The sequence below is a fragment of the Nematostella vectensis genome, chromosome 1 (assembly GCF_932526225.1).
Source record: "Nematostella vectensis chromosome 1, jaNemVect1.1, whole genome shotgun sequence".
NCBI classification, from domain to species: domain Eukaryota; kingdom Metazoa; phylum Cnidaria; class Anthozoa; order Actiniaria; family Edwardsiidae; genus Nematostella; species Nematostella vectensis.
In genome coordinates this window covers 21,283,418-21,305,514 of record NC_064034.1, presented here as the reverse complement: position 1 = coordinate 21,305,514, position 22,097 = coordinate 21,283,418, and the positions used below count along the sequence as shown (strand labels likewise).

The following is a 22,097-nucleotide window of genomic DNA, read 5'->3' as shown; positions in this document are numbered from 1 at the left end:
AAATCTAAATCCGTGTTCGTTAACGGGCCCACCCAAAAGGTTCATTGTAGCTTCCGGCCTCAAAATGCCTAAGAACACTGAACATAGCTATATCCGGCCATGTTCTTTCCCCCTCGTCATCCGGGACCTTGACCCATAATGGCACAGACATGTCAGCTGCTTTTTTTTCTTTCTTTTCTTTTTTTTTTTCTTTTATTTTTTTTTTTACGATGCGGGGTAACGTGAAGTAAAAACCAATCTGACATAAAGTGGTTTTATTTACTGCTTTAAAAGATGCCCATTAATCATAAATGAAAGACTCCAGGCCATACTTAAGTCTCCGCTAATGAATATGACGTTGTCGCATCTTTTTCCTTTCTCTTTTCGCTAACCCGGAAGTGATGGCCATATGGCGGCGTTGTCCACATTTACATTACACCAAGACGCACGTGTCGTTATTGCAAAATTTTGAATTCCTCTCAAGCCGCCTCATATTATCCGGTGTACAGCCAATGAAATTCTGCACGCGTTCTGTTGTACCCAGCACTTCCAAAATTCCTTCACTCTGGTGTCCTAGTGTCCCAATAAGTTTTTTTTCCTCATTCTGTGACTCTGTACTCGGACATTTGCTTGCCTTTAAACTCATTAACATCGCCGATACCAACTGGATTTCTTTTTCTTTGAGAAACTACAAACTCATCATAGTAAGGACGAGAGATCCCTCGTGCTCTTACAAAAGCTTTGTCGACTCCAATATAACGAAAACAGGTGCTCAGTCACATCTGAAAGCCACCTAAATAAGACGAAAAAATCGATGTGTAGGATTAACGTGGAATATAAATAAACTATGGCCTCCAACAGCTGCTCAAATGACAAGAGATTCGTGAGAACAGACACGGTTAATAATCCACATGACTGTCACGAGAATTCCCGCCACTCGACTGAACGCCCGATAACATCCCAATGACGTCACGTCATTGTTTAGCTTCAGATATTGAGAATGCTGGTCAAACTAGTAAATACCGGTCTCACATGCATCCGCGTTTTTTAAATGTTTGAGACGCCTTGTGATGTAACCTGTGTTTTGACGCGCTTAGACTCAAACGAGAAAAGGTTCGAAACCGAATGTCATTAAAGCATATGGTATTACCCTTTCGTGCTCTAATTTTCGCGCTTGTTACTCCAGAAACACTTTCTCCTCAGAATTGTTGTTTTAACTACATAGATACCTACATAAATAATTGAAATTCATTTAATGATGTCGATGGCTAGAGGTTTATAAACAGCTTATTTCCTTTATTGTGAGTTGCAAAGTTTTTCATTGCATTATATTCCGTCTCGGAATTTTGCTGTAACACGATTGAGTATTTTTCTAGAAATTCGAGAATTTGCTTTACAGTATTCGCTTTATTTCCGAATACTTGTCAATAGTCAGTTCGCCCACACACAAAAATATTTTGTATTAGTCACGAGAACTCGTGACTAACTATCGTAAGTCTGTAGACCCCACAATCCGGTGGAAAGACGTGCTGTCAGTCAGACCATCGCGACGGTTTTATAGTAACATCTATTTTACACATAAAGTAAATTTCATCTCGTCACATTATTGTAAATGGAAAAAAGACACTTTTTCAGACGAAGCCCGCCGACGGTTTCAAGCTGACAGATAAAGGAAAATCTGGTGAAAAGTAGTGTTCTAAGTCACATTAAAAACCGCGACAAGCATTAATTCTTAACCCTTCTATCTGGTTTGTTTGTGTAAATAGAACTGCACGTCACGCGATAACAAACCGAATCTCAAATCGGAAATATTATTTGTAAAATAGCGATCAATTTTCAAGTTTTTTCTCTCCCCTACAAGATAAATAATTTTACTAGTATACACATTCTTCTATTTCGAATTTGTCTTAATATTTTCCTGTACTTATTGGGAAACTCATTTGAAGGATTATCGTTTTATTTATATGCGTACGTCTGTTTCTTTCGCGCCAATCGTGTGCTTGTGACGTCATGACATGCTCTGTCAGTACACACCTCCGACACGCCTCCGTTCCTCCATATATTCAGCGTAGCTTCCACTATCCATAGTATTTCAACACAAGAGAACGGTGTATTAGCTCAACGCACCCCGAAAAAAAGAAAAACAAAGAATCTATATTATATCCTGGTACTTCACTACAACGACAACTGAACTAAAGAAGAACTTTATAAAAAGAAATCGAAAACAGAGGCAAAATCCGCCAAGAAGTCCGAAGCAACTCAAACATATCGACGTGGCGGGTTGATTGATATTCGCAAACAAGTGGAATTCAGAGAATTCGCAACCGAGAAAAATGTCTCTGGATCAAAAAGCAAGCCAGCTACATGTCGCTGACTGGTGTATTATCGCCATTTACTTCGTGTTTTGTCTTGGAGTTGGTCTTTTCGTAAGTATTTTTGCGTTTATTTTGACTTTTTTCGTTCACTGCGAAGGTTTGGTTGTGTTTGTACTTTGCCCCCTGTACAGAACAAGTCGTACTTGCTTGCGTGGAATATGGTAATTTGGCGACTATTCGATGATTGCTTGCCTTCATATCGTTAAATATTGATTTAAACATCAAAAGTTTTGCTAAGATACCGGGACTAGATCACTTCAAAATATTATAATGTTTTTTTCGACGGTTAGTCAGTCATGCGAGAAATTCGCCGCTTCGACCGGCTACCATGTGGCAAATAGTAGTAAAAAACAACCTTTTTTATTAAAAAAACGTCAGGCATTCCGGTTGTCATGAATGAAAAAGTGTATTAGAAAGCCATTAATTGTAAATAGTTGTAATTTGGACTACTTATACTTTACACACCGAGTTTTTCTCGCCATTGCGACATCGGTTCAACAAGAACAACTTTACAGCTGTCAGAAATAATCTCTTCGAAAGTGCTTTCATGGTGCACATTTGTTTTTCTAAAAACAGAACAATGTAGCATTACTTCACAGGTAGAATATTAAGAAATATTGTGTAAAGAGGTATATATTTATACTTTTTTAAGGAAGAATTCTATTAGCCACCTTGATGATAAGAAAACATTTTGAACCCCATTGTTAAAACGGCGTTAAAAATATGATTGTCTTTCTTTTGTCTGGTCAAAGTAAAAAAATTCGATGGTGGCAGCTATCACCGTTATTTACCGTTGATTTCGAAACTTTGATATCGTCATTAGTAAGTACTTTTGACTCAAGCTAAGGTGTGAAATGTCGTGACAAGACAAGGAAGTCTTAAAACAATTCCATTTCACTATAAATTTGCTTTCGTGATAAGTCGGCCTTCCGTTGCATGTCTGCGGTTAAATTTGCATTAATTAAAATGCATAGCGCTTAGCGTGATCAAATAGAAAATCAAAGCCAAATCTGTATACTGTGATAAGTTTTACAATCATATCATTTTTAGGCTAATCAATTATTTAGTTATTTCGATAACCCAAATCACTTCATAACACTCCATAGTTATTCGTGGGAAGATCTCAAACAAAACCGACATTCTTTATTTGTTGGCCCCAGCTGAGTGGAAATTAGAATGTTTGTCACTGACATAAAGGGCACATGGTTACTATATTTATTCTTTCATCTTCCCAGACCCCTGGATTGTCAGACCTGATTTATTCTCAGCTCTTTGGCGGATCTAGGACAGAGGTTGCAACCTCCCCCCACCCCACCCCACCCCCATGTGAAAATAAGTGCTATGAAAAGAGCAGCTTCTCCCCTCCACCCCCCAAAAAAAGTAAATTCCTGGAACCAGCATTGAGCACATTGCATAACTGTTTAACAGAAGTTTGCCTGAGGAAGAGACACGGTTTTACTATTGAGTAAATAATACTTTTTGGCAACCAAGGGATGGGCCCACTATATTTAAATAATATTGCTATTTTTTTCAAAATGAATATTTTATTCTGAGTAGTTTGCCTATGATTGCCTTTAGCCTACATAATAGTCATAAAAATTTAGACGTCTGTTTATAACAATCAATTGTGTTTTGGATTAAGTGTTTGTTTATCTATGTATTTGTTGATTTTCAGTCCAAGTTTCGCAAGCAGAGAGGAAAACAAGAGACAGCAGAAGGGTATTTCTTGGCTGGTCGGTCAATGATGTGGTGGGCGGTAAGTTGACGATTATCGTCACATCCTTTTATCGTTACAAGTGTCAATTAATAAACAATAGCTTGTGTTAAGAAAATTATAATATTTTAGGGTGTGAGAGTAGGCATTCATTTCTATAACAAAATTATAATAAGTAAATGGATCAGGCTTATTCACTTAATGTCTGTTACTGAGAAAATACTAAGATAAAGCAATGTTACTGAAATAAAAATAAATAAAAATTAGAATTGCATTTATAATTGAGTGCTTATAGGCTTTTTGGCTTTTATAAGTGTATGCATTAGGGAATGGAGGACATCCTGTTTTTCAATAATAATGGGATCTTTATTGTATGTTGTGTTGTATTAATTCCCACCTTAAAAAAATTAATTTTAACCTTGCATCTTTTTTTAGGTACAAAAATCAAACAAATATTAATGTCCTACCTTTATTGTTTTGCTTATGATTTAGGTTGGCCCCAGTCTGTTTGCCAGTAACATTGGCAGTGAGCACTTTGTTGGTTTAGCCGGCTCAGGGGCGGCAACCGGTATAGGCGTGGTCTCCTATGAGTGGCAGGTAAAATGATCAGATGCAAAATGTTTTTTTCCCCTTCAAATGTTAGAAACAAGAGTTATGACCCTTGCTTGTAATTATACTTCCAACAACACATAAAAAAGAAAACTTGTGATTACTCATAATAACCACTCACCCAGTAGAAGGGGGAAAATGTGAAAAATGAGAGAAGGACTAAAGTTGAATGAAGTGTCACATACATTGAGTTTGACTGTACCCAATTCACAAGTTAATTAATTCACAATTAAGTAACTTGTTAAAAAATAATTTAAGTTAAATAAGTTAATTTTATGTGCACCTTTACTGAAATCACCCTATAGGGAATGTCATACATTCAAAGTAATATTTGGTGATCATTCTGTTATTTCAGGCCTGCTGGATTCTGCTGTTGTTAGGGTGGCTCTTTGTACCAGTCTACCTCAAGTCAAGGGTAAGGTCACATAATTTTATCATAGCTTGAGCTATCTATACACCATAAATACAAATACATAAATACACCATAATTGTCTATCCATGCATGAAGGTTAATGAGCTTGGAGAGTCAAGAAATGCTATCATGATTTTTCTCCCTGAGTGATTATTGTGATCGTTGGTTGTGTTATAGGTGTTCACTATGCCTGAATACCTGAAAAAGCGTTATCAGAGCGTATGGGTTAGGACCTATCTCACTACTGTTGCTCTCATCTCCTACGTTTTCACTAAAACATCTGTAAGTACCCAGTTCCCCTTTCCTATATCTATATATCTATATATATATATATCAGCATCTTAATAATATTGATTATGGCTGAAACTTTTTTTTAAGGAATTATATAACATTAATTCCATTGTGTGGTATTTTTATGACAATTTTTAGTAATTTGCATTGTTTTACTCGTAGGTTGATATCTATGCCGGCAGCGTGTTTCTCTATGAAGCTGTAGGCTTTAACGTCTATGTATCTGCGGCTGTGGTGCTGGTCATCACAGCAGTTTACACCTTATTTGGTAAGACTATGCCCAAGACCAAATAAGTCTGAGGGGTGCTTACCTTTCAGATAAATACATACCGTTACCTTACATACATTATGCACAGCAGTATAAAATGTGATTATAGCCTCTCAAAGGTTATTTTATGTAAAAAAAATGTTCCAACAAATAAATCGCTAAATATTATAAAACATAACAGGTTGAATTAGCTACCTGCCTAAACATTTGTAGAAAATATTATGCACATATCTACTTTATTACTCGTTTATAAAATCCACTAGGCTGACAATGATGGCATGTTTATTGTTTCCAGGTGGCCTGATGGCTGTCATCTTCACTGATGTCTTCCAATGTGCAATTATGATCATTGGGGCTATAATCTTGGCAGCCATGAGTAAGTAAATTTTCTAGTGATAATTTTCTAGCAGGCAAATGATTTTATAAGGATTTATAAGGATGACACCCTGGAAAATTGGATTGTAAGTCTAGTATGAACACAGAATACACCTTTTCTAAAGGGGAAAATCTTGATAACGTCCAATTCATTTCTTAGTTTGGCTTACTACATTTGCTATTGTCCCTGTAGGTTTTGTCAAGGTCGGTGGGTATGACGCTCTCTGGAGCAAATATGGATCAGCCGTCGGCAAGCCTTGGGTTGACCCCACACAGAACATAACCGCTGTTGTCAACACCACCCTGGCCACCCTTATGAACACAACTGTGGCCCCCATGACCGCCGCTGCTATGAACATGACCACTGCCTATGCCAACTCCACCTCACCCTCCTCAGTTGAAGCATGTTACAAACTGACGCCTTACTGGGGGAACATGTTCCGACCCCTGGATGACCCTGACTACCCTTGGCTTGGGATCTGGACAACTTTACCGATTATGGGCGTGTGGTACTGGTGTACTGACCAGGTACATACAGCAGAGTCCTAGTGACTTGCACACTTGACAATTCGAACATCCTGGTTATTTCTCTCTCCTTTGGGGTGTGGGCTCTTAAAAGTATTATTGAATCCAGATTACTCAAACTCCCAATGACTTGAACTATTTTCTATTTCCCTTGGCCGTTCAGCATTTAAATTTTAGTGTTGAATTTTAATTGTGCTAAAAATAAAATTACTGCAATGTTAGCCTAGGTGGCGCAGTTGGCAGAGCGTCGCTCTGTAGTGCCTGTGCCTCTCACCACTGGGTTCTGGGTTCAATTCCCGGTTCCGACGTGAGTAGAGTTAGTTGGTCTTGCCTTTGCTCCGAGGGTTTTTCTCCGGGTTCTCCGGTTTTCATCCCTCCACAAAACCAACAATTTCGATCTTAGCTGTGATCCGTGGTCAGACATGAGTTGTATGGCGGCTGCCTGAGGCACCTTCATATATGCCTTCAACTCGACCACGTCCGAATCTGCGCTCTCGTAATTCAGCTTCCCAGCTGCAATGAAAGTGATTAGCTACTCCAATTTAAAATTTAAAAACTGTGGCCCATTTTAGCTGACCCTTTGCAAAAATAATGACAATAGGTGTTCGTGTGCCAATACGGATCTGAAGTATATCACCTGATCTTGTATTTCTGTTACTTATTTCTTTCATGCCTTTTGTCCTACTTTCAGGTCATCGTTCAACGGGCACTGGGAGCTAAGAACAACTCTCACTCCAGAGCCGGTACAATCTTTGCTGGCTTCCTCAAGATTCTGCCTATATTTATCATGGTCATGCCCGGAATGATCAGCAGGGTGCTCTTCCCAGACTCCATTGCGTGCGCGGACAGAAAAAGCTGCTATGAGCATTGTAAAAACGAATGGGGATGCACTAACAACGCTTACCCAAAGTGAGTATGAAAAGTTAGTGGTGTCTTTTTAGAATCATCAAATCATACCATTAGAATATTACCTCCCGGAAAAAACTTAGACAAAGAACTTGAAATGATATTAAATAAATTTAAAAAGTTTGGACTACAAAAATAGAGTGTATGGATGGAAATTTGGCTTTCGTTGCCTACATGTCTACACGCAACAATCCAACGTAATTAAGGGTTTACAATAAAATAATGCTTTGATTTCTACGAAATTTAGAAATATGTTGTGGGCTGGTGATGTTATGCCGCTTTTACTAGATTGACAGGAAGATGAAGACTTACTAAGGAAATATAATTAGCATAGATCGTTCTTTTGATGCCACAATAGCTTACAAATTTCCCCATTGCGTCGTACCTTTCGCAACCCTTATTATTCCCTTCTCTTCAGACTTGTTTTGAACGTTCTACCTACTGGCCTTGTCGGCCTTATGATGGCGGTGATGATGGCCGCTCTCATGTCTTCCCTCTCGTCCGCATTCAACAGCAGCGCGACCATCTTCACTGTCGATGTCTGGATGATCTTCAGACCAAAGGTAATATTCACTGTCTTCAAGAGAACAACTTGGCAGACTGTGATAGCTAGGTGGTACAAGTCACTGTCCCCTTGCATTTTCAGAGCAGACACCATAGCCTTTATTTGTGGTCCTCGTTTACTAACTATGCGTTGTAACTTTACAGGCGAAAGAAAGAGAAAAGCTAATTGTTGGCCGTGTGGTGGTGGCTTTGCTTGTTGGTATCAGTCTCGTATGGCTGCCAATTATCCAAGGTAAAGTAGTTTGTATCCAGCACCCTTTAACATCTTCCAAAGCATGTACTAACCCTAACTACCATTTCTTCCAGGTGCTCATGGCAGCCAACTGTTCGTGTACATCCAGACAATCCAATCATACCTGGCCCCTCCAATCACCATGGTATTTGGCCTGGGAATCCTCTGGCCGCGCCTGTCTGAAGCTGGTGCTCTATCTGGTCTTGTTGTTGGCTTCTTGATGGGCATGTTGAAGTTTATACTCGGTAATGTCTACCCACCTCCAGACTGCGGCACACTTGATGTCAGACCTGGACTGGTCAAGCTACACTTCATGTATTACGGTGAGTCTGCAGCCCTTATAAGCAACTAACTACAGCGCGACCAGTAAATCTGAATAGCCACACTTTGTAAGTTACCCGATCAGTAAGTCTAAAGACCCAGCACATATAGGCCACTCCGTCGTCACATTGCTTTACGAATTACTGTCTCTGTATAGAACGATGGATAAAGTACAGTTTATGTTGTGTGGTGGTATATAGACCTCAACAGCGGCACACTCATGTTTTCATGTTTCGCGATGCTTGACCAAGTCTTGATAACTCGGTACTATGTCCTTGTTCTCTGTTTGACAATCGCTTTCTTTCTTTCCAGCTATCATTATCTTCGGGGTCAGTGGCCTAGTGATGGTTGTAGTGAGTCTGTTCACCAAGCCCGTGCCCTTGGACGAGCTGGGTGGTCTTACTTGGTCCACTTTGAACGACCCTCCACTTGTTGTGGGCGCCATTGGAGAGGAAGGTGTCGGACGGGACGTCGAGCAACGACCAGCAGCGGTGACCAATCATGTGGCAAACGGCACAGTGATCAACTCCGAGGGTGTTCACCTGATGGAGATCAAGGACGAGACCAAACCAGGTAAGGATTCCCTGGTAATGATGCCACTGACTGTTCAGTTGCCGCCTAAACTAGCTTATTTTTTATTAAAGGATCGTCCAATACTATCCTATATATGCCAGATAGACATACCCTTTATATGCCAGATAGACATACCCTGTTCCTTGTCATTCTCATCCTTGCCATTGAATGCCAGCTTTAAAATGTGTGCCAAATAGACACGATGTTTTCTTGTGCACCTGTTCATGTAATCACACCACAAACTGCGTGCCTGAGTCGACAAGGGGGGAATGAGGCTACACTTCAATGGCATGATGATGTCTGGTGGATACTCGACATGTATTTAGTCATAGAATAAAAACAACACATTCTCGAAAATCATTCTCCTATAAACACATGTTGAACGTTGGTGGTCTTAACCCCGTTATCCTTTAATCAACAGAGGAGAAAGCGGCAAATGGTTTACACGAAGAGAAGAAAGCCCTGGGCCAATTGATCGCGGAAAACGATCGCTACTTCCTTGACGTTGTCCAGTTCCCTGAAGAAAGCCCAGTAATCATGTGGGTATTGAGGCTCTCTAGTGCCCTCTTGGTCGCCGTACTCGCCTTCCTCTGGATCTACTACCGATAAGACATCGCAAGCCATCCTCGTGACCCCTATCTGTTCCTGCTTGCACTCAAGACTGAACAGCCTACGGCGGTAATAGACACCTTGGGGTATATCCATAGTGACATAAAAGTTAAAGGCGGTCAACGGCAATTTAGGGTACATGCTTCTTGACAGCTAGTACAATTCTAGACTTGATGATCAAGTGCAGTGAAAGACAGTGTAGCTTAATCACACAATGAAAATCCGACGCCAGCCAATGATCTAATACTCTCGTATTGCAATATGTTGAGGCCAGTGTACTGCTTAGGACAGTATGGATGGTATGTCTCACAAACCATCCATACTTTTAACCGCCCTATGGTCTTAGAGGTCATAACATCAAGTTATTGAAGCTCAGCATTACTATCGGTATGCAGTTGGCGCCATATTAAACCTCGCTTTGAACTGTCCCCTTACACGTAGCCCTAGACTCGAAAGGCTGTCCGACCATGACCCCACCCCCCGATTCTTCACTCCACAGGTTATTGTTTTTGTCACGTTAGAGATATGATTATAAGCTAGTTTAAACGACTCACTGCAACGTGCTAGATGCTACCAAAGGCATCTGGTGTTTAATGGTACTTGTACAGTATGTACTGTGTGTAAATAGGTATATGGAATCCATAAACAAGGGATGAGCCCTTCAGGGACCCTTCCTTGCGTTTAGCACCTCGACCTCGTCTCGTGTTACGCTACCATAGCGAAACTATCCCGGATGTAGATTTATCTTAAGGCGAGTCCCGGATGTAGACTTATCATAAGACTAGTTCCCGGATGTAGAATAATCTTTAGACGAGTCCCGGATATAGACTTATCATAAGACTAGTTCCCGGATATAGACTTCTTATCAGACGAGTTCTAGGTTTCTAGCGGCCTAGTTCAGCAAACCATCCCCTCTATTTTGGGCCTTAGTGTTGTTTCTTACAAGCTAGTGTACAAATATAGCGGATTCCCGCGCTCGCAGTGATAAAAGGCGTTTGCTTCCTTAGTGTTTCTAACTATGATATACGTTTATATACTTTGTTATCAGGAATATAATTATAAGGAAATAATTAAATATGTAGCGACAGTAGTAGTTAAAAGGCACGTTTACTCGAAAGGAAAAAATTGGACAAAACTGGAAAGAAAAAAGTAATGTTATTGGAAATATTGACTGGAATGAAGCTGACTCACGTTATTGACTCGCAGCCATTTACTCCCACAGATATGTTATTTTCAATTGGTATTATTTATTGCAAGGTGTACTTATTGAATTATTACATTTTAGTAAACACATTTATTTAAATCAATATAAAGGTGTCTATAGGTAATGTGATTCAATTTGCAGTTATTGTTTATTTAGCTTCAAAAAGCACGTGGTCACTATGTACTGGAAAGGCCTTAGCCCCTGCCAACAGACCAGTCACCTTCAAATACGAGCTGTTTTTGATCCATAAGATAATCTTAGTCTGGGAAATGGCAATAATACTTTACCATTATAAAGCGCATAGGTTTGTAAATTTTAGCTAAGAAAATACATGGTTTGTTGTGTACGATGTGGTTTGAGATTAAAAATAAAATTATGTGTGTTGTTTGATTTTGATTTGGGGAACAAGGATTGTTTATTCATTTGCCTTCGGCTGTCCTAGAAGATGTCTTTCGGTATAGCATATAGTGTTTTTGTATAAAAGTCCTTTTTTAACCCCTTTTCACCAGCCCCCCCCCCCCCCCCCCAACACACACAAAAGAGTGTAATGTTTAACGTTGATTGATGTGGCCTGTTGTGTGTTTGCTTTTAAGTATGGAATGCAAACATAAATTAAAGGTTTGGTTATATTTCGTCTTGTTGTTGTTCGCGTGTCGTCAAAAGCAATCCGTGGTGAAGCCAAGCAATTGATACGCACTGCAAAAACACATGAAGTTTTCCGCTTCCTCGCAAGGGCACAAGTTAATCTCGAGGCGTCTTTAACTTTGCGCGTCTATCCTTCAACGCTTTGAAACTTAACACCACGCTATCTTAGACGGTAGGGTTTCAACGCTGTTACGCGAGTTCATTCAACTGTCGGTTTCCATGCCACATAGCCTTTAAAAAGAGCCCAAGCACGATTCAATCTCAAAGCGCAGTTTTTTTAACGGGGAATTGGACAAGGCAGCAAACATGTCGATAGACCAGGCGTCGGAGAATTTGCAAGTGTTAGATTGGGTGATTATTGCGGCGTACTTCGTCCTTTGTCTTGGCGTTGGGTTATTGGTGAGTATCAATGATTGACGGTTTCTTGGTTTACGCATTAGTCATTCTAAGTTCTTTATGGTTAATTTCATCGAGTTAAGTTGTATTTTAATTGTTTCTAACATTTAGGGTTAAGTTAAAAGGGGTTTGATTCAAAATTGGCAATTTTGCGTTGCTAAGTGCAAGTCATTTGTGAGCAAGCTGCGCTTCGCTGAAGTGGTTCAGTATGCGTCATCTGATCAGTTATACGGCATCTTTGCATTCCAAACATATGTCGAAAAGTTTAGTTCAAACGCGAAGAGCATCAAACTATCTAAACGCACATATAGTTTTCTATCTTTTTTATGTTAAATGTTCATTTAAAGATCTCATCCTCAGTCGTCCCGCCGTGATTAACATGCGTCGCACTGATTCTCCCACTTCCTGACAACAGATACCCTGCGGATGAAGCGTCCGAAGATTGCTTACTTTTCATGTTCATAAGCATGTGTGTTTTGGTGCATTGGTCAAACAGCCTTGATCTTGGCCTTTTCGTATTTCCTTTGCACGTTGTGGATATTATTACAAGCGAATGTCAAACCGGGTTAGGAGTGAGAATAATTCATAATGCTATTATATTTATTTTTTTTAAACCCCTCCTAACTAATTAATCGCTAAGTCCACTTCCAAGGGTCCACTTCAAAGGATAGCCATAACAAGATAACAGAAAAAATATACAATATGTATTTCCTTCTTTGCCTTTTTTACTCTTCTTTCTTTCCTTCCATGTTGTGTCTTATTGCCTCATAGAAAAAAAATAATTATTCCAGGAAATATCCTAGCTCCATTTATTTGCGAGGAAAAATCCGGAGACTCTCTGGAGTGCAGAGTGTTCGGACATATCCGTGCGGGACATATTAGTGATAATGAGTTTCTCATCGCTTTGATTCGCGGAGGAAATCAATACGGGGAAAAAGATTTTCTTTTAGTGATTTCCTTTGCGAAATGTCGCCTGAAGAAATCCACTATTAATGAAATGCCCATGAAATGAAATTCAGCTGAGTCCACCTACCGTTCCGCTCTGCCTCCCGGAGACTATGCATCGATAAATAATGGGAGTGCAAACATTTCTTAGCGCATAAATATCCACGTTTATTAACAGTGCATTTTAAGGGTAGGACATTTATTGCTTAAAATACATTCATTCTATAAAATATGTTTCTCTTATTGTGGTTTAGGCCAAGCTGAGGAAGTTGCGCGGATCTTCGGAGACTGCCGAAGGGTATTTTCTTGCAGGACGATCCATGATGTGGTGGGCGGTGAGTAATCAATCAGAAGGACGGGGGAGGGGGGTACTTGTGTGTGTGTGGGGGGGGGGGGGGGCTGACCCTCAGAAGGACGGGGTAGATCTGTGTGGGGGGGGGGGGGAGGGGGAAGGCCCTCAGAAGGACGGGGTAGATCTGTGTGGGGGGGGGGGAGGGGGAAGGCCCTCAGAAGGACGGGGTAGATCTGTGTGGGGGGGGGGGGGGGAGGGGGAAGGCCCTCAGAAGGACGGGGTAGATCTGTGTGGGGGGGGGGGGGGGGGGGGAGGGGGAAGGCCCTCAGAAGGACGGGGTAGATCTGTGTGTGGGGGAGGAGGAAGGCCCTCAGAAGGACGGGGTAGATCAGTGTGTGTGGGGGGGGGGGGGGGGGGGGAAGGGTAGACCCTCAGAAGGACGGGGTACATCTACGGTATGTCTAGCAGGGACGTCATGTAGAGTGGGAGAGAGGAAAATTTCACAGAGGGTCTTTATTCTAGAACAACCTTAGCGTGGGACAGTTTTAATCGTGCAGACCCCTGGGAAGGAGAATAAAACACGTTGTTGGGGTAGCCTCCGACAATAACAACAGCATCGACCACAACGACATTAAAACAACCCAGCAAAAACAACGATTACAGCAGGCGAAAATAACGACAACGATTTAGAACATGGATCTAATGAACAGCAGGCCCTATGGCAAAAACAACAACAACGATAACAACAGGCCCTATGGCGAAAACAACAACAACGATAACAGCAGGCGAAAACAACAACAACGATCTAAAAAACTATCAAAAATACAACCGCTACGACGTCAGCAACAATAGACCTTTCTTTATTTTTTTTAAACCAACAACATCTTATCCATCCCCCGGAACAATAACCACGATAATAACGAAAACAGCAGTAACATGGAGACTATAACAACCCTAAAGTAAAGACTCAAAAACGACGACGACAACGACAACATGAATAACAACTACTTTGATGATATTTAGACCGGTTATCATACAGCCTACCGGTTCCACGGTGATGTTATTAACCATATCTCGTTCAAATGTGCAAAATCTTCTTTGCATGGCTAGACACAAGCCCTCTCTCACTACCGGTGTGTTTTTTTTCTAACCTTTAGGTAGGTCCCAGTCTTTTTGCAAGTAACATGGGCAGCGAGCATTTCATCGGTCTTGCGGGATCTGGGGCGGCCACTGGCATAGCCGTCGTCTCATATGAATGGCAGGTAGAACCCAGGACCCTCTCTACATTACACTTCGCATCTTTGTTTGTTTTTTTTTTTCAAATCACATAAATAAACAGTTTTGCTGATTTTCGTTTCAGGCAGTCTGGGTACTTCTTCTCCTCGGCTACGTGTTTGTCCCGATTTACTTGAAGTCGAGGGTATGTAGAAATGCGCGGGAAATTGTTCGGGTCACTTTGTAGAGGTCCTGTCAAGCATGACTTGACCCTGACCTTGACCTTTTCGAAAGGGAACTTTATTATCGAACGCGCCATGAAGCACGGTCGCTCTTTTAGTCACAGTTTAAGGTCTAAGTTGAATCTACTAACCTACTTTCCGCCCAAAATAATATATGTAATGCCCCCCCCCCCCCCCCCCCTGGGGATGGTCCGTCTGTATCTGTCGCTACCCTACCCATGTCAGGATGGTCCATCTATATCCGCCCTGCACTCCCTCCCCCCCTGGGGATGGTCCGTCTGTATCTGTCGCTACCCTACCCTTGTCAGGGTGGTCCATCTATATCCGCCCTGCACTCCCCCACCCCCCTGGGGATGGTCCGTCTGTATCTGTCGCTACCCTACCCATGTCAGGATGGTCCATCTATATCCGCCCTGCACTCCCCCCCCCTGGGGATGGTCCGTCTGTATCTGTCGCTACCCTACCCTTGTCAGGGTGGTCCATCTATATCCGCCCTGCACTCCCTCCCCCCCTGGGGATGGTCCGTCTGTATCTGTCGCTACCCTACACATGTCAGGATGGTCCATCTATATCCGCCCTACACTCCCTCCCCCCCTGGGGATGGTCCGTCTGTATCTGTCGCTACCCTACCCTTGTCAGGGTGGTCCATCTATATCCGCCCTGCACTCCCTCCCCCCCTGGGGATGGTCCGTCTGTATCTGTCGCTACCCTACCCTTGTCAGGGTGGTCCATCTATATCCGCCCTGCACTCCCTCCCCCCTCAGGGTGTATCTCAGTATGTATCTGCACTCTTTTAAGCACTCTCTTTTCTATGTATTTTGTAGGTATTCACGATGCCTGAGTACCTGAACAAGAGGTTTCAGAGCCGCTCTGTACGGACCTACCTAACGATCGCAGCACTTATTTCCTATGTCTTTACCAAGACTTCGGTAAGTCCACAATGCTTTGCGCCGGTAAGTCCATAATACTTTGCGCCTAACTGATCTTTTTTTTTCGTCTTTAACTATAATACGGTAATTACATAATGCTTTGCGCACTGTGCATAACATGATTGACCAAACAACCTTATGTGTCGTGGTTTTAACAATATCCTTCTAGCTTGCGAATACGCATTCATCTGATAACTGCAGTGTTGAAAAAACACAAAATAACATTAATTGTTTTGACCGATTAATTTGGAAATCCCCTCCATAGGTTGATATCTACGCAGGTAGCGTGTTCCTGTACGAAGCTATCGGTTGGAATATCTACGTGTCCGCCGCTGTCATTTTAGCGATCACTGCAATCTATACGATGCTGGGTAAGAGAGCAGCTTTCAGCGTTTTCAGCGTACGGATCCAATACTTTTTTTCATATTTAGCCTGATGGAGCCTAAAAACGAGAAAGTGACTTTTTTTCATTTTTCGTTTCGTTCACAGGCGGCACTCTTTTATAGTCCCAAAAGCCCCTAGATCAGCCCATAAATCCGCCTCTAGATCCGCCCATAAATCCGCCTCTAGATCCGCCCATAAATCCGCCCATTTATGTATGCCACTTGAAGCTGATATCGGTTTTTTTTATGGCTGCCTGCTGTAGCTTATATCATGATTTTTCAGGGGGGCTGATGGCCGTCATCTTCACTGATGTCTTGCAGTGCGCCATCATGATCATCGGGGCGATCGTACTAGCAATATTAAGTACGTACATTGCTGTATTATCAACTCGCGTATTGCTCAAGAAAGTAATGTAACAATAAAAATAAAAAATAGTGTCGCAAATAGTGCAACAATAACAATCATTTATGATTGATTAATGGACCTCCATATAATCGAGTTTTATATAATGGACCTCTATATAATTGACCTCTATATAATGGACCTTTTTATGATGAGCCTCCATATAATGGACTTCCATATAATGAACCTTCATATGATGGACCTCCATATGATGAACCTTCAAATGATGGACCTCCATATGATGAACCTTCATATGATGGACCTCCATATAATGAACCTTCATATGATGGACTTTCATATAATGGACCTCCATATAATGAACCTTCATATGATGAACCTCCATATAATGGACTTCCATATAATGAACCTTCATATGATGGACCTCCATATAATGAACCTTCATATGATGGACTTCCATATAATGAACCTTCATATGATGGACCTCCATATAATGAACCTTCATATGATGGACTTCCATATAATGAACCTTCATATGATGGACCTCCATATGAACGGACCCCCTCTGAGCAGGCAGCGTCTTGATAACAGAAAGCTGTAATACTAGTGTTGTCTTTTGACCAGGTTTTATGAAAGTGGGTGGCCATGATGGTCTTTGGTCCAAATTCGGGTCTTCCATGGGCAACACCTGGGAGGATCCTCTGCTGAACACTTCAACACCCAACACCACCATGAGCACCATGAGCACCATTGCAGCCACCACTTCCGCCCTGAATTTGACCAACAGCAGTGTAGCGCTGGGGGCCCAGTCATGTTACAAGTTGACGCAGTACTGGGGGAACATGTTCCGTCCCCTGGACGACCCCGATTACCCATGGCTGGGGTTATGGACCACCCTGCCCATCATGGGGGTGTGGTACTGGTGCACTGACCAGGTGAGAGATGTCCAGGAAATTGGTAGACGCAGACTAGCCCTGGTTGAGGTTTGCCCCCCCCCCAGCCTTCCACATGTTTGCCTCCAAACATTAGAACACGTGACCGTGGCGTAAGCTGAGGGACCTTCTGTTACAAAATACAAACCTGCTAAATACGTCTGAATATGCCAGAACTAAGACTCGCGGACTCTTCTGTGTACAGGTGATTGTGCAGCGGTCGCTGGGAGCTAAAAATAACGTCCACGCCAAGGCTGGTTCGATCTTCGCGGGTCTTCTCAAGATTCTACCCCTCTTTATCATGGTTATGCCTGGGATGATCAGTAGAGTGCTCTTCCCAGACTCCATTGCGTGCCCTGACAGTCGAAGCTGTATGAAGCACTGTGGCAACGAATGGGGATGCACTAACAACGCCTATCCCAAGTGAGAAACACAGTATAGCTAGTGGACGGTGGGGGTCAGGGCCTGGGGAGTATATGGAAGGTTCGATATCCATGTTATCTACATTACTTATCTAAATATAGTTCTCCATATCCAGGCTGGTGTTGAACGTTCTACCTACTGGCCTTGTCGGCCTTATGATGGCGGTGATGATGGCCGCTCTCATGTCTTCCCTCTCGTCCGCTTTCAACAGCAGCGCGACCATCTTCACTGTCGATGTCTGGCTTGTCTGTAGGCCTAAGGTGAGAGTAACGCAATACCCTTAGTGAAACAAGTAAAACGATAGCGCAATACAACCAAGTTGACAAAATATATCCAAAGTAACGCAATGTTCTGAGTGTAACGCAAAACACCAAGGCAAAACAATAAGGTGACAGAATGTATGGAAAGTTACGTCATGGTCTTTGTGTAACGCAATACATCCAAGGTGACAGAATATACCAAAAGTAACGCAATGCCCTGAGCAGCTGAGTGTAATGCAATCAAAATCGCTCCAGAGTGACATCGTATTGTTATTGTTCAGGCCAAGGAGCGCGAGAAGTTGATCGTGGGTAGAGTGGTGGTCTTGATCCTTGTAGGAGTCAGCCTCGTGTGGTTACCAATCATCCAAGGTGAGGAATGATGATGATTCATTGAGGGAAGGGGTTCGTTATATGATGGTGAGGGGGGGGGGGGGGTGGGGGCGTTATTGAGATCATTATGCTGGTACTGATGCTCAGGTTAGTGATGCTATAGCTACTACTTATAATAAAGATTTGATTTTTATAATTTTTATTATGCTGACACTGGTTTTACTAATGACGATGGTTGTGCTATATGCGACATGACGGAAAAACATGACATGACGCTTCAAATAAGCCCATTTTACATCTAATAAGAAGGAAAATTTCTCTAAGTACTTAGTGAGTAATAGCAAAAAAAATATCAACTTTTTTTAAATTGATGGTCTCACGTTATTTGTGTTTTGAAAGTCATTCTGGAATACAAGGAACCGATGGCCATTGTAGGAAATTGTGTCTTCCTTCTCTATCTAGAATTGCGTATTTTCCAGGTTTTTCCGTCGTGTCGCTATATGCTGCTTACAAGAATAAAGTTGATAAGGAAATGACGATGTCTAGATAAATATAAGATAAATACCTAATGGAAGTTTTGCGTCACTTAAATTTTCAAGGCGCGCTCGGCAGCCAACTGTTCGTGTACATCCAGACAATCCAGTCATACCTGGCCCCTCCCATCACCATGACGTTCGGGCTCGGCATCCTCTGGCCGCGTCTCACCGAAGCAGGAGCTCTGTGTGGTTTGCTAGTGGGACTAATGATGGGACTTCTAAAGTTTATATTCGGTAATATCTACACTCCGCCGTCATGTGGTGTTCCCGATGACCGACCTGGGTTCGTAAAGTTCCACTTTATGTGGTATGGTGAGTACGCAGTGGGTATTGTAAGAAACCGATCACTATTTAAAGAGGGAAAGGGAATGGATAAATAATTATTAAAATCAGATTTTCTAACCTTTGACTGTGGCTATGTTCACTTCATCTATTCAATCGCCGCTCAGAGAAGGTTAGCTTGTTGTATTACAAGATAGAGGCTTGGGTAACAAGCTTGAGTTTGTCCTTGAGTTTAAGTCCTTCCTCACAGGTCTTGTGATATTCGGAGTGACCGGCGTAGTGGAGGTCCTAGTTAGCCTGTTCACCACGCCCGTCCCACGCGAGGAGCTGGGGGGTCTGACGTGGCCGACAATTAACGACGCACCTCTCTCATCCGGGGCTATCGGCGAGGAGGGCGTGGATAACTGGCAGGCAGACGAGGTGGTGTCCCCCCCGGAATCAGGAGTCAAGCTGAACGCCATCAAAAAGGCGCAGGAAATTGGTGAGACATACATACATACATACATACATACATACATACATACATACATACATACATACATACATACATACATACATACATACATACATACATACATACATACATACATACATACATACATACATACATACATACATACATACATACATACATACATACATACATACATACATACATACATACATACATACATACATACATACATACATACATACATACATACATACATACATACATACATACATACATACATACATACATACATACATACATACATACATACATACATACATACATACATACATACATACATACATACATACATACATACATACATACATACATACATACATACATACATACATACATACATACATACATACATACATACATACATACATACATACATACATACATACATACATACATACATACATACATACATACATACATACATACATACATACATACATACATACATACATACATACATACATACATACATACATACATACATACATACATACATACATACATACATACATACATACATACATACATACATACATACATACATACATACATACATACATACATACATACATACATACATACATACATACATACATACATACATACATACATACATACATACATACATACATACATACATACATACATACATACATACATACATACATACATACATACATACATACATACATACATACATACATACATACATACATACATACATACATACATACATACATACATACATACATACATCAAACTTTATTCTCCTGCCGTTGCTTTTTATTCATGAAAACATCAACAACACAATGCATTCTGGGAAGGGTGTGTTGATCCTTGTAATGGTTTTTGTGTAAATGTGACCCGCTTGTTCTTCCATTCTCCAGGTGTCGACAACCCAACAGTGGAAGTGACCAAGAGCACTGACGACCTCGGCCAAGTCGACCTAGAGGCCACATCTGACCGCGTATACCTGGAGATAGTTCAGTTTCAAGAGGAGGGCCCCCTAGTCAAATGGGCCTTAAGGGCGTTCACCACGGCGACCCTGGGCGCCCTGGTCTTCCTGTGGGTGTTTTATAGTTAGATCACAAGTTAAGAGCGATGATGACCCCGCCATTAGGTTTGTTTTAAGGACGCCAATAGAAAAAGAAAAAGTATACTAAGCCCAAAACAGTCTTCCCCCTACCTTCGACCGCCTACTCTCACCATGGTAAGAACACTTTTTGCTGAAAAAAAATCACAATCGATTCTCTCGTGAGGCTACCCTCGTTCGTAAACTAATGTTCGTAAAGCAATCATCGAGCTTGCACCAAAGAACATGGTTAACACAACCCGCCGTTAGAGGGGAGACGGAATATAACCTGAAGAATAACACTAGTCTTTATGGTTCTAGTGGTATTTTAAGAGAATAACAGTTTTAACCGAGGCGTGGAAAACTTACAACACAACTGCGCGCAAAGTAGATGCTAAAGCCTAGTTTTCACTAAAACACAAGCGCGCAAAGTAGATGCTAAAGCCTAGTTTTCACTAGAACACAAGCGCGCAAAGTAGATGCTAAAGCCTAGTTTTCACTAGAACACAAGCGCGCAAAGTAGATGCTAAAGCCTAGTTTTCACTAGAACACAAGCGCGCAAAGTAGATGCTAAAGCCTAGTTTTCACTAGAACACAAGCGCAAAAGAGCGCGACTTTTTTATTTTCTTGCGCTTGTGTTGACCGATTTTCACTTGTTTTGCGTTTGTTCTCGCGTCCTTGTGAGAATCAATGTTAAATACTAATATAATATTAAATACTAATATAATATTAAATACTAATATAATATTAAATACTTATATAGTCCGAGACACAGCCCCTGTAGGCCGTGACAAGGTTTCTAGGTAGAATTTCAAAATGCTTTTGTGGTTGCAAATAATTACGGCTCTTTGTTTCGCTGAGTGTTTGTGTAAAAGTAGAACAGTGCATCTCATGTCGCTTGCTTTCAAAGCTTTCTTTATCCAATAAAAATATATTAAAAACATTAAATATATCACCTGTGATGGGAGAAACCGAGTGATGTACGCAAGCGACTGGTGCCAAGAAAGCCCCCAACTGACGCCCACGCCACACCTCCTCATGCCACGCACTTCCCGCCTCCTCGTGTCACGCACTCACCGCCTCCCCATGTCACGCCCACTCCCCGCCTCCCCATGTCACGCACTTCCCGCTTTCTTGTGTCACGCTCTCACCGCCTCCCCATGTCACGTCAACTCCCCGCCTCCTCCTGTCACGGCTTCTTCCCGCCTCCTCGTGTCACACATTTCCCGATTCTTCGTGTCACGCCCACTCCCCTCCTCCTCCTGTCACGCACTTCCCGCCTTCTTGTATCACACGAAAAAAAGGAAAGTATAACATGGCCACCACGTTTTTGTGGTTTTGTCACCAGAGAAACGATGCAAACCAAAAGTCTGCATGTAAAAC

At 41.8% G+C, this 22,097-nt stretch overlaps 2 protein-coding genes across 2 annotated transcripts; both read left to right on the top strand.

The window, feature by feature from the left end:
• The first annotated feature begins 2,006 nt into the window (after nucleotides 1–2,006).
• LOC116601977 (sodium/glucose cotransporter 5) lies at nucleotides 2,007–11,335 on the top strand. The gene is made up of 14 exons (XM_032362942.2): nucleotides 2,007–2,405; nucleotides 4,030–4,110; nucleotides 4,561–4,665; nucleotides 5,033–5,092; nucleotides 5,267–5,371; nucleotides 5,543–5,648; nucleotides 5,944–6,024; nucleotides 6,217–6,551; nucleotides 7,240–7,457; nucleotides 7,873–8,017; nucleotides 8,163–8,250; nucleotides 8,325–8,573; nucleotides 8,884–9,144; nucleotides 9,566–11,335. Exons 1-14 carry the CDS (start codon nucleotides 2,313–2,315, stop codon nucleotides 9,751–9,753), a joined length of 2,115 nt encoding a protein of 704 aa, XP_032218833.1. The 5' UTR covers nucleotides 2,007–2,312; the 3' UTR covers nucleotides 9,754–11,335.
• A 241-nt stretch (nucleotides 11,336–11,576) lies between these two features.
• On the top strand, nucleotides 11,577–21,654 carry LOC5518296 (sodium/glucose cotransporter 5). Its single transcript, XM_048731949.1, has 14 exons — nucleotides 11,577–12,001; nucleotides 13,198–13,278; nucleotides 14,393–14,497; nucleotides 14,596–14,655; nucleotides 15,517–15,621; nucleotides 15,887–15,992; nucleotides 16,288–16,368; nucleotides 16,990–17,300; nucleotides 17,503–17,720; nucleotides 17,836–17,980; nucleotides 18,262–18,349; nucleotides 18,910–19,158; nucleotides 19,379–19,609; nucleotides 20,530–21,654. The coding sequence occupies exons 1-14, from the start codon at nucleotides 11,909–11,911 to the stop codon at nucleotides 20,724–20,726; spliced, it is 2,070 nt and encodes a 689-aa protein (XP_048587906.1). The 5' UTR covers nucleotides 11,577–11,908; the 3' UTR covers nucleotides 20,727–21,654.
• The last annotated feature ends 443 nt before the right edge of the window (nucleotides 21,655–22,097 follow it).